Here is a 12,343-nt window from a genome sequence, read left to right on the forward strand (position 1 = left end):
TGTAACCATATTGAAACAGGAGCTGCAGCAACTACTCCTGTCCTAGTTTGTAAAAGAGAAAAGGGAAGGCTACAACCAAGCACGACTGATCCTTCAAAAATACTGGTTAGGTAAAGCTGTGTGCAAAACTTGCTGGATTTGCACAAAAAAAGCCCAACTCTACCAAATCAGAGTAACTGGCTGGCAGAAACAGGAAGGCAGGATCTGTGCTCTGCATGGATAGGTGAGATAGTACCTCCTGCCATGACAATTTATGCAGAAGGAAGGATGTGAATCATTACTAATAGTTAAAAAGCTGCTCCCTCTTCTGTAACAGAGGTCAGGTTCTGTCTGTGCTGCACCATGCTGCCCTGGCTCTGCAGACTTATTCCCTGCTCCTGATGTTACAGCTTGAACTACAGAATTGCTATTTTGTTTGCAGCAACACAGGCACTGGCTGCAACACTGAGTTTTTCAAAAAGAGCCCAAAAAATTCAACATTAATGACATTGCTTAAAAAACAAAAAAGGGTAGGGGTGAGGCAGGTAGGTGGTAATTCACTTTTGTAAAGGCAGGAAATAAAAATTAGGGAAGGTTTTTATAAACTTTCTACCATGCATGTGAAAGTTGGAAATACTTGGGACAGATACTGATTAGTTACTGCTGGATGTTGTTAGGTTTAGTGCTTAGTGTTTAAGAGAAATTAAGATATTTTTTTTCCTAGAACAGAAAAAAAAAACAAGTTACCACCTGTGAAACAAAATTCTGCTGCCTTCCTTTGGTAGGAGTCACAACACACAGGAGAGGTGAAGGTGTCAAACAAGAAAAAGTTTTTTAATAAGAACTAATTGGAAATTAATAAGTTCCACCTTTTGTGCACCTTGCTGCATTTTTCCTTTTAGGTAGGAAAGGTTATACCAGGCAAAGAATATTTAGTTTCTATCAAGTCTATAATCCTTCTTTAAAAAATAATAAAAATTTGTGTTATAAAAATGGGAAACAAACATCTCCTAGGACTAATGTCTGAATTGTCCAAAATTGAAACTGTTTTTCCCACAGTGACCATAAAGTATGTATTTAATAGTAACTTTATGATGTTAAGAGACCAATTCTCTTACTGCTGAAAGTTAACTGGTAAGAATTAGAAATTATTCACATCATGATTAGTTATTTTTAAATAGTTCTTAAACCAAAAATCAGGCATTATTAATTAACCCTTTCTGCAGCAGTGTAGAGCCAAAGCCTCAGGCGTGTGAGATATCCTTAAACCAATGATGATGTCAGCAAATATGAAAGTTGTTTATTTGCTTAACAGAAGCTGTAAGCACAGGGAAGCATCCGGCTGACCAAAAGTCTTCTGTGAACTCAAAGACTGTTTCTTAAAGAAAATCATCTGTTAAACACCTTGTAAGAGAAATCCTGCAATAAGCTGGTGTAACAAAGCACAAATGCCTCTGACTTCTGTCTCCCACGCACCGGGCAGCCTTGTGTGCACCCTCACCATGACAGACACCACTCCAGAATGGCAGCTCTCAAGCACAGATGTCCTAGGGAAACCTGTGATTGTGGAAATTTGCTGATAGAGTGCCTGGAAAATCTCCATCCTGTTTTGCTGAGGAAATTTCAGTTAACTTCTTTCCTCAAAATGGAGTTCTGTGCCACTCCAATACCTACATATTCCTCACTTCCTGTGTACCTCTTCTGTCAGATGCTCATTTCTACCCACTGTTGGAGTCAGTTCGTGGCTGTGAAGCACCTGGAAAGAGCTGACTGGGAGAAAAGATGTACTGTAACCTAACCATGAACAAGTAGGAGGAAAGGAAAAAAGACAGGTTCTCAAAGGGATGCATTCTTGGTTTCACACTATGGGTCAGAAACACTAACCGAGTAACATCTCCATGAATCCATATCCTGGGTGAAACACATCATCTGTTCTGGCCATCTTAACATCTTAGTTAGGGCTGATCCCAAAGCCAGCTGTCAAACTGACAGAATCCTGGAGTAAGCAAGCAGGAGTTACTACTTTTGGCTGAATAGTTTGCTTTAAAATTCAACTTCTATTGCAAAGTTTTACAATTTTACCGATGCAGTGTTTGCATTATACAGCAAGTGAAATTTAGCAAATACTTTCCATAATAAATCATGATTAACATCACTAGAGTTTATGTACTGGGATGGGTTACACCTGTAATGGATGGATCACTGTAGTCAAGATTCTCATAAACAAGAATTCCTCATCACTTCTAAACATGTTTGGGTATGCAGGTATGTACTGCAAACCAATATATAAACTGTGTTAGAAGCTCTCATTAGGAAAGAGTAAACAGTCCCCATTCTAATCAAACTTCCACCTTTTAAAAAGATCAGAATCCTATTGGGCACCTCCATGTTAAATAACTTTGAAACAAACACTTTAAATAGCCTTCATTTCCATAATTACTGATCTCTGAGAAGAGTTTTGCAAAGAGGAAGAAGAATCAACTAACTAGAAAATTATTCACAAAGCACCAGCAGAGTTGTTTTCTTTTGGTTTTTTTTTCTCTTTTTTTTTAATAAAGGCAAATTAAGCAATTAAGGCTCTAATACAAACAATTATGCATTGATTTCTAAAAATTTTTTCTACAGAACCGTTTTTTATCCTCCACAGCCATTATTTCTATAGCTTCAGGGGAAAATTATACCAGTCCAGTCTAAAATGGCCATCTCGGGACAGGAATGCAAAGAGATTCCAAAAATCTTACAGGATTTTAATCAAAGTGTATAAAATTTTAGTCTAGAAAAATAAGTATGGATTGTATACAGTTACTGTGCTTGGAAACTGGAGAGAACACTGTGCCCCTCAAATGGCACAGGCATACTGAAAAACACAGATGAGAGTATTCTTTAAAACTGTTGGTGTGGGTTTTGTTTCTTGCTTTTTTTTTTCTCACACTTTCAGCCTAAAAGAGGTGCAAAAAGTATTGTTAGGTGAGAATCTAGTTGCTGGCAAGGGACTGATGAATTGGCGGCTGGAAGCAGCGCACGTGTTCCACGGGTGTGCTCTCTCCATCACCGGACTTCAAATACTTGTCCAAAATAGCAATTATTTCATCATTCAGAATCTGGAACTTGCGAATTCTCTCGACCATTTTCTTCAAAGGCTGCAAACATCAAAAGAACAGACACAGGAATTAGCTTTGGATATGAAAAATGTCAGTCAGAAAAGCAGCAAATGCCGTTACCTCACCTGTCCCAGCAATGTTACAAATGTTTCTCTTGCACTGCTAAGCCAGTGAAAATCCAAGGCACATTTTGGTTTTTGACAGTGATGCTTTGGGTACAAAGCAGCTGAATTTAAGGCAGCCTTATCTTTATGGGAATGAACATATATGAGAGGGAAGGCATTAAGAAAATCTCATATATTTGTGACATTAGAATTCTGTTTGACCAGTTTTCAAACTCCAGCCTTAATGCCTTTATCTTTTGTTTCTGGAAATCCTGGTGCCCTCATTTTCAGCAATTAATTCTTAAAAAAAGGATTGCCACTCTATATGAGTTGTTGTCTTTATTAGTACAGTGAATACAGATCTTTTCAACTCACCACATTCTTGATAACCTCATCTTTGCCATCATGCTTTTGGACTTTCAACAGGTGGTAGCAGAAATCCAACACATCAAAGCGCCGCTGCTGTCCCAAAAGCACGATGATCATACAGCCAGCCCAATGCAAGCCGTCCCCAAAGCACTGCCTGGAACAGGAAACACACCACAGAGCAGGTTTCAACTACATTTTCAAAACAGTCACAGCAAACACGTGGTAATCAGCCACTACGCTAAATAATATGTTAGACATTCATCTAGAAAGCAAAAGCTCGGGAATATTGATTATCATTGGAGATACCACAAGCAATTCAAATAGATGATTAACAAAAAAAACAGAACTCCCTTCCTCTTTTAATTTCACATAACAGAGTTACTCCAAAAACATTTACTGTCCATTAGACTCCTGTGGAATTACATTTCATTTTCAGTGGAAACCAGGCTTGCAAAGAAAACAAAGCAGGAATTCAACACCACTTTGCTCCTTTAGGCTGCAGGCATGAAAGGGAGTAAATGTCCTGAGCTGTTCTCTAATTGCTCAGTTAAAGGCATGTTACAGCTCAACAATTTTTCAATAAGGATATTCTCAAAACCAACAAAACCAAGAACGGTTCCTGGTTAACTTGTTAAATTCCAAGTGCTCATTCCTGCTCTTGACTTAAAGAAATACATGTTAAAACTTAGATGCACTAATATTGTGCTATTTAAGCTGGGTGTTCATAGGGGTACAGCCCCTATTGAAAGACACGTGCTAAGGCTGTTTGTCACACGATCATTCGTAATACACTGGCAATACTTAAAATAGAGGGTTATTTTCACTACAGATACAATAGCATCTGTGTTAGTGGATGATGAGCCCCTCGTGGTGATGGCAGCACTTCTCCCTGGTTTTGCACTAAGCTCTTGCAGACAGGCACACCAACGCCTCCGTTCCAGCCCCACTGCCACGGGACAAGCCAAGCACTGTTGCCCCCAGGGGCAGCTGGCAGCACGTACTCCACAGTGAACTCGTGTGTTCCCACGGGGATGCAGTAGACGAACTGCATTGCGCTCCAGAGGCGATGGAATTCCACACACTCGTCCACATGCATCACCCCGTTGCTGGGCAGGGGTCCGCGCCAGATGGGATCATCCAGGAAGGAGCGGATCCTCGTCAGGATGACCTCAAACATGGACAGGCCGCAGCAGAGGCGTTCTTTGGTCAGCAAGTCCCCTTCCCTTGCGATTGCTATTTGCTGAAGTGGAGAGAAACAAAGCGCAAAACCCTGGTAAAAGCCACTTCACCACAAAATTTTATTTTAAAAAAATAAATACAACACATTTTTCAGTTTCACGTGGTTTATTCCAGGAGAAATGTCTTCTGACTTCAAGTGAGGTCAGACACTGCTAACCTGGGGATTGGATCAATGGAAAAACATTCAGAGAAAATGGTAAAATCCTTTTTAAGTAGACAGGCTTAAAGTGAGTAACATTAACCGCAGTAATGCTAGTCCTGGATTTATCTCAGGGAATTTTAAAGAATTCTGTGTCTGAATGGAGCCAGAAAGCAAAACCAAAGAGTTCAGTGCTCTGCTGTAGCTCTCCTGCACACCTCCCTCAGCTGCTGCTGTTAGAGATGAGAAAGCTGCAAAGAGGAGCACCAACAGGCTCAGACAAAATCCATAGGAGGCAATGCTGCTTGTCCCAGCTTGCGCCACCACACAGACAGCTCTCTCCTACTGCAGCAGCACCTACTGAACTGCAGCACCTACAATGACAACAGCAGTCTGAACTCTGCTTCAGGGCATTCTGCTCTTACTTTCTACTATTCACATCTCAACCAATAGTAAACTGCAAAGGTTAGCAAAGGGGATTAATGCACTGCTACACCGGGAGAAAGGGGAAGAGTGCTGAAGCTGCAAAGGCAGTTCAAGAATGTTCTCCTTTGGTCGTTGTTTCCAGGAGAGCTCAACTCAAATGACAGCTCATTTTCCAAGAGGTTCTAAATGGCTGAAAGAGTAACAAAATGTTTTTATATATATATATTTATATATATATGTGTGTGTGTGTGTGTGTATGTGTATGTGCACAAGAACACTGAGTGCTTTTGGTGGAAATTGCAGGAGGAGCTCCCAGGCTGAACCTTACACTGGGAAGGTATCCCATGGTAAACATACATACCAATTAGCATTTTTCCCCAATTGTGTCACTTCTGGCCCAGTCTCAAATGTTTTAAATTTCTAAGCTTTAATAACTTCACCAAACTAATGGATTTAAATAAAAATAATTTGTGTGAAGCAGCTGGATGTGCAGGTTTCAGTTTGACAGAGCTATCAGGACAGGCTTTCTAAAACTCAGAAATTTCTTGAATTGCCTCTGACACAAATGAGAGAGATTACCTGGGGTGTGCCAAGTCTTTCAATGAGAGGAACCAAATGTAGTGAAGCATATTTTGATTCCAGTCTCTTCATTTTAGCATCAAGTCTTTCACCCTCTGAAAGGAAAAAGAAGTGAAGAGCGCAATTATAAATTGCAATTAACCAAGAGAATTCTTATTTTAGCACAATCTTTATCCAGTGAGGAAGAAAACAGTGTACTTTTTAGGCAATTTAAGTATTAAATAGCTGGTTAATCTTTCACTTTTACAGAAATACATATTTTAAATGCTACATTACTTGTGCAAACAGAAAGAAGGATTTGTAGTAGAATACATCTAATTAACTAAATGCAAGGAAGAATGTAAGGCTCTGTTATGCTGCTGCTGCTGCCAAGATATTTGATCCCCACTTGTACTGAGACAACTAAGTTGTCTTTACACATAAAATGTTTATCTCTAGAAGGTGAGGTAAAATGAGGATGGAGTCATGTGTACAGCAAGGCCAAAAAGCAGCTGGCAGTTCCTCAGCACTGGCAAGTAAGAAATGTTCTCTGGAAATGGGAAAATACCATTTGTAATGGTCTGGTTAGTTTTATGTAAAATGCAAGCAGCTACTGTGAGCTTGGAAATATTCTCTGAGTTTTGTAGCTGATGGGATTTCTCCAAGCAGAACAAATCAGCTGCTCCAGCAATGAGAAATGGAAAAGGAAGGAGACAGAGGTGAAACACAAAGGAAGAGCAAGAGGGATGGGGGAATAGCTCACTTTCTGATGATGAAAGATGAGGAGAGCAGATACCATAGGAAGCAATCCTGCAAATATTCAGTACTGCATACTCAGTTTAGTGAAAAGGAAATGAAAAATCTACAGGGACCACTTTTATTTACTTACTTGCTGAGAGACTCCCTACACCACATTTAACTGACAATTCTATAAGCTAAATAGCAGCTTCCAAAAAGCCTCTCACTATATATCCACAAAGCAGGATAATGTTGTCCTGGGCATTCATCCTGCTTTTCCCTGTCTACGGCATTCCTCCTCTTCCCCTTGTAATTTGCACAGAACATCGCCAGGAAACATTTGTTTTTTCAGCCAGGCAAACAGGCCTGGATCTGATACCTTTGTCCTGCAATTACCAGTGCTGTGGTAAAGGGTGGCTGGAGGTGGTTACTGAAACCACAGCAGCAGGAAGGAAAAGGGGAACGCATTACCCAAGGAAGGTATTTTCACTTTGCCGATACCTTTGACGTGAACCCTGGGCAGGATGTTTTGGAATGGCGCTGCGTGCAACAGGTCACACACTTCCTCTAGAGACTGGGACAAAAAGAAAACGAGAGGCATTTAGGACAGAAGCATCAATCCCCAAACCACACCAGACCCCTACAACAGGATTCCAAACGCTGGCCGATGCCACTGCAGAAACACCAGAGGGCAGGCAGCCTCTGTCACCACGGCAGCGAGCCGCTCCGAGCCCTGCCTCTCCTCATGGATCCCTCCCAAAGACCACTCCATTTCACCAGGGTACTCTGAACTCCCAAATAAACTCCAGCAACTCCCCTCCGACCCTCGGCTGGCAGTTCATAAAGGGCAGGGTATTTATTAAATGAACTAATGCAGAATGAGTAATTTTGGTGGGAAAGTGGCAGACTGCTCCGAAGAGACAAAAAGGGGAAGAAGATGACTCACTGCTTGGTTATTTTTACTAGAGCCACAACCCATTATCCTAATGGGAGCGTCTCCCTGCCAGGCAGGCAGAGACTTATGACAGCAGCGGAGAATCACATCTTAGGAAGTATTTTACATCTTTAGGGACAGGGGAAAGGAAGGCAGATGTCTCCTGTTTCTTTGCTCCTGTCTGTACACACAGGAAAAATGAAGAGATGACCAGAAGCAGATGCATGACTTTGCTACGACCCTCTCCTCATTTTTGAAGCAGAGACCCTACTAATTTGTAATCCCTCAACACTAATATTAGAAAAATTGGTCATCCTCCATATTTTTAGCAAGGCTAGGGTGCTGGGGCTCATGTGCCTTTTCCAGGTCTAATTCCTTGATGTCAACCAGGGAAATGTGTGTTAGGCAGTCAGGATGAACAAGACCCAATCACTATCACAGATATACTCAGAATTACACTTTGCACTGTGTTGAAACCTAGGTTAGTTATGAGGGATGACCACAGTGGAATACTGAAATACATGACAGGACATGGGGGCCTGACTGAGGACAAAAACAAGAGAGGCAGTGAGCACAGGTGTGTGACTGGAAAGGGTAACCTTGGTGGTGTCCCACAGAAGGCACCTCCATGCTGGTGTCACTCTGGTACACCCTCAGTCCTCCCAAGAGGGAGGACTTGCCTGTCTGGCCTTTCACCATGCACAAACTCTGAATCCAAAACAATCCAGCTTCTCTCATCTTGTTACAGCTGCGCCATTACTGACTACAGGTACGCTGCTTGTCACCCGGCCCTACAACTACTCTCTGCCGTGAGGGAGGGATCCTATAGCATCATGAGCAGGAACCCTGAGGAACAGCATGTCTTCATTACCTTATCTAACACCAACAGCTTTAATACCCCCTAGGGAAGCCTTCTGTGAGGGTTTATTTTTGTCCAACAGCAGGCCCCCAGCCAGCTTGCTGAGGAAATGACGTGGCTGGTTTGCAGTCAGCAAAGATCTCTGCGTGCTGCCCAACCTCAGCAGCACTGTGAGCTTGCACAGCCTGGGCAGGGTGCCTAATGCACAGCAGGAAGAGACCCCCCAACACAACATTCAACAGCACCATGCGGGTAAAGAAAGGGAAGCCAGCACACCTGTGGCTGTTCTGATCCATTATCAATGCCCACCCTTCCTCTGTAAGCACCCAAAAGCATTGAAAACAAAGAAATTACAGGCCTGGGCATCTTGTTTGGACAGCAAATAGCAATAACATGGAAGAAGGGTGGGAAAATAAAACTGAAGGTAGGGATAAAGATCAGTTGTAGCACTGTGCCCTCAGCAGTGGGCAGGTTTACACAGTGTAAGGTAGACTCTAGATATATCAGAAGCAGCTCAAACACATCAGAAACACATTTCACAGTTTCATTCAGGCTAGGACAGATGAGTGAATTTCTGCACCACTGCCAGCCATCCAGGCAGCAAGATGGATGTCCAAGGATGGCCACATTAACCCTGTGATGTTTCAGACCTCAACAGGAATGATATGCAGGAAAGGAATACAGCAGTACCAGATGCGCAATTCGCTGACATAAAGAGTGGCTACAATGTGACTGGCTGCAGGAGTGCCACATTAAAATATGTGATTTTAATTTATGGTGAAGGTTGCAATGTCAGATCCTCAGGTACCACGCAAGAGGCGATGTCTCTCACCCAGCAAAGTCAGGCATCACTGTATCTAACAGACATGAAAGCCCCTGCAAGACTGTAAGAGATGAGTGCAGGGAACTGTTTCTACCCATCTGCCCATCAGTAACAGCAAACTCACAGATTTCAACCTTGTTATTGATGACGTTAGTCACAAAAATATGAGAGTACATTTTGAGAGACAGATGGATTTTAAACCAGCACAGCAGGCACCTACCAGACTCTGTTCAATGAGAAGGCAAAACAGGACAGCATTTCCCACTTCCCGTAAATTCTGGAAGCAGACAGTCTTCAGTTCTGCATATTCAACAATGTCCTTCAACTGATGGTGAAAAAATTCCAAGATACCTGAAATCAGAAGAGAAGCAAAAAAAAAGTCTCAGGAGCCAGAACAAAATCTAGTGCTGACCACACAGGCACACTGTTACCTCAGGAAAGCTGACAAGATACCAGCCAGGTGAATAAGAGTAACAGAGATCAGGATTAATTTCAATTTCTGCTTCAAAAGCCCTTTTCTAGCCAATTTGTCTATTCAAAGGTTGCGCAATTGTGTATCCATACACTGTTTGAGAACACAAATAACTGAGGGTGCAGGTTTAGTGTTCTCTGTCCATGTGTCAGCACATGAGATTTTATCTCCAGACGTGCAGCCTACAGGAAATGGAAGGGAGCAGCATTTAAATGCATTAAAACTCAGAGATTATGAAGTGTTAAGCCAGTGCACTGACCTTTTTAACTAGATAAATCATGCAAAGTGGAATGCCTAACTTTTCACTCCTGGAAAAGGAACTGAGTATGAGAGGTAAGAAAAAAATACTCAGGAGCAGGAGGAGAGACTAGAGCTCTCATCTACTTTAAGTCCTGTTCCAGCCACCACTCCCCATCCTGCTGCACCACTGACACACTCAATTCACAGCTGCTGTTTTCATGGATGACAGAGCCAGAAAGGAGCAGAGAGCACAGACACAGGGAAGAGGTGTCAGGCTATGACTCTGACTGTGCCACAGGGCCAGAGGTGCTCTGCAACCTCTCAAAGCAAATACAGAAATCACAAGTCAAGCTGTGAGGGCAAGGGTACGTCAGATCCTGCTGACAAGCACAACCAGAACAGTTTCTGTCAAAGTTTTGCAGAAGTTGTTAAAAACCAGCTAAAATTATGATTTTCAAACCCACATAGTTTATGTGTGTCTTTTTTATCAAACTTCCCCTAAACAATGGTGATGCATAACATGCTGGTGGACTTCCTGATCCTTGCCCTCTAGCCCCAGAAAGGCTGCAGAGTCCCTTGGTTAGCCCAGGAAACCACAGGCTCAGCAGCTTCTGCAGAGCCCCAGTCTGGTTACCTTTCAGAGGTTAAAGCCATGTGCAGGATGGGAGAGGAAGAGAACTACACTAGGTCAGACAGCTCTTCAGCTTTTAAAATTAATTCTTAGCATTTCTCCATCTTTCTGCACATACCTGTGCCTTCTAAAAAGCCACCAAAATACTTGACTGAGAAGAAAATGTATAATAAAAAGTGTTCAAATTGCATGCGGCACATGGCAGTGGCAGTTCATTCCCACTACACTGAATCAAGCCAGATAAATCTCCACCCAACTACACCTAAAGCAATTGAGAGAAGACAAGGAAAGAGAACATAGATGCCCTTCAGCACCTTCCCATGAATTCCTTTGACACAACTGAAGAACACTTCTCATGCAGAAGATCATAGTTGGCTAACTACCCAATGAGGCAATGGCTGGAGGGAATTTCATAAACATGAAATCCAGCCTGCAGCATATCTCTTGCAAGGAAATTCCTCAAGTTCAGCAGAGGAACTTGAAAACATACAGTGAAGGAAAGAATTACATAGGTAACCTACACACTTCTACAGAAAGCCTCACATCATTCTGTTACATCTCAAAGAACTCTTTGTCAATAGAAAATTAACAGTAAATGAGTGTTCCCACATGTATTCAGTGGAGGTGAATTTCAGACCTAACTTTAGTACTTTGGTGACTTGAAAGAAAAACAGAACTGAAAAACAAGCGAGTGCTTGCTGAGTTTAATTTATTCCATGGTAACACATTTACAACTAGCTAAAAAGCAAACAATGCCAGCACATCACCGATTCCCACCTCCCCACAAAACAGGGACTGTGGAATGGAAAAGCTGTGGGAAAGGCTGTCAGAATTCATTGAACACTGCAGGATACCAGCCAGTGACAATCCCCAGGTGGGTGAGGAGCAGTGAACACTTGTGTTTGTCATTTAAACACACCTGCCCACCGTGGCAATGGGACACTGCAGTGCTGAATGCTGGGACTCCCATTTTAAAGATGAGACTGAAAAGGTTGAAAATTTTTCCTCAAAAAGTTTTTGATGCTAGAAAGAAAATGGTAAGTTAGGGAACTGAAATCAGCTTTATCACAAATGTCCAGTGTGTCTTAGTTACATACCCTAGTATTTATTCTGCATTTGTTGGTGAAAGGATTTCCACATCTAGAAAGAAAGGATTTCTAAGGATGAACTGCTAGAAGTCAAATACTCTCCTCATTCCAAGACTTTCTGCAAACAAAAGTCTGATGCGTTATGCTGGACTTAAGTCTGTGCCATAGAGGAAATCAAACTAGAACAATGTTTCTGGTCTCATGATCTGTGCCACATACACAGAGATTGATGGTGAACCAAGGCCTGGAAGACTCCCTGAAACACCATGAGGAACTGTAGACTTCCTCCACAGGGTCACCATGAAGAGAAAACACTATCTGAGCAAACAGGATGTTGGTGACATGCATGGTCATGGCCATGCTCTTCCCTTTTAGCTTGTATGGTGGGTGGGTGGGGAGCAGCTTGGTGAAAAACAAAAGCTGAGCAGAACAGCAAGGAAGATTCTGCTGCTGCAACACAGAAAAAGACACTGGTAACGACAGGGATGGAAAAGAGTAGCGTTTTCAGACTCCACTCAATCTCCTCCTATGCCTGTGGGTTTTGTGGGGAGTTTCAGAAGAAAGGCTGACATCTGGAAACACAAGAACTATTTTTTCATGGGAAGTGAAATCCTGAGAATAACCCATGTCACCTAAAGTGAAT

At 42.2% G+C, this 12,343-nt stretch overlaps 1 protein-coding gene across 5 annotated transcripts in view; it reads right to left on the bottom strand.

The window, feature by feature from the left end:
* Positions 1–2,498: 2,498 nt before the first annotated feature.
* CYFIP1 (cytoplasmic FMR1 interacting protein 1) overlaps positions 2,499–12,343 on the bottom strand; it is a 74,764-nt gene continuing 64,919 nt past the window's right edge. For all 5 annotated transcript variants that reach the window (XM_086880642.1, XM_086880645.1, XM_086880647.1 and 2 more), the window contains exons 26-31: positions 9,490–9,620; positions 7,155–7,227; positions 5,937–6,031; positions 4,555–4,793; positions 3,560–3,707; positions 2,499–3,119 (exon numbers count right to left, since the gene is read on the bottom strand). In XM_086880642.1, coding sequence (XP_086736768.1) covers positions 2,955–3,119; positions 3,560–3,707; positions 4,555–4,793; positions 5,937–6,031; positions 7,155–7,227; positions 9,490–9,620 — 851 coding nt within the window. In that variant the 3' untranslated portion in view covers positions 2,499–2,954. The remainder of the gene's footprint in view (positions 3,120–3,559; positions 3,708–4,554; positions 4,794–5,936; positions 6,032–7,154; positions 7,228–9,489; positions 9,621–12,343) is intronic.

The sequence above is a fragment of the Cyanistes caeruleus genome, chromosome 3 (assembly GCF_971803275.1).
Source record: "Cyanistes caeruleus chromosome 3, bCyaCae1.hap1.1, whole genome shotgun sequence".
Lineage (NCBI taxonomy): Eukaryota > Metazoa > Chordata > Aves > Passeriformes > Paridae > Cyanistes > Cyanistes caeruleus.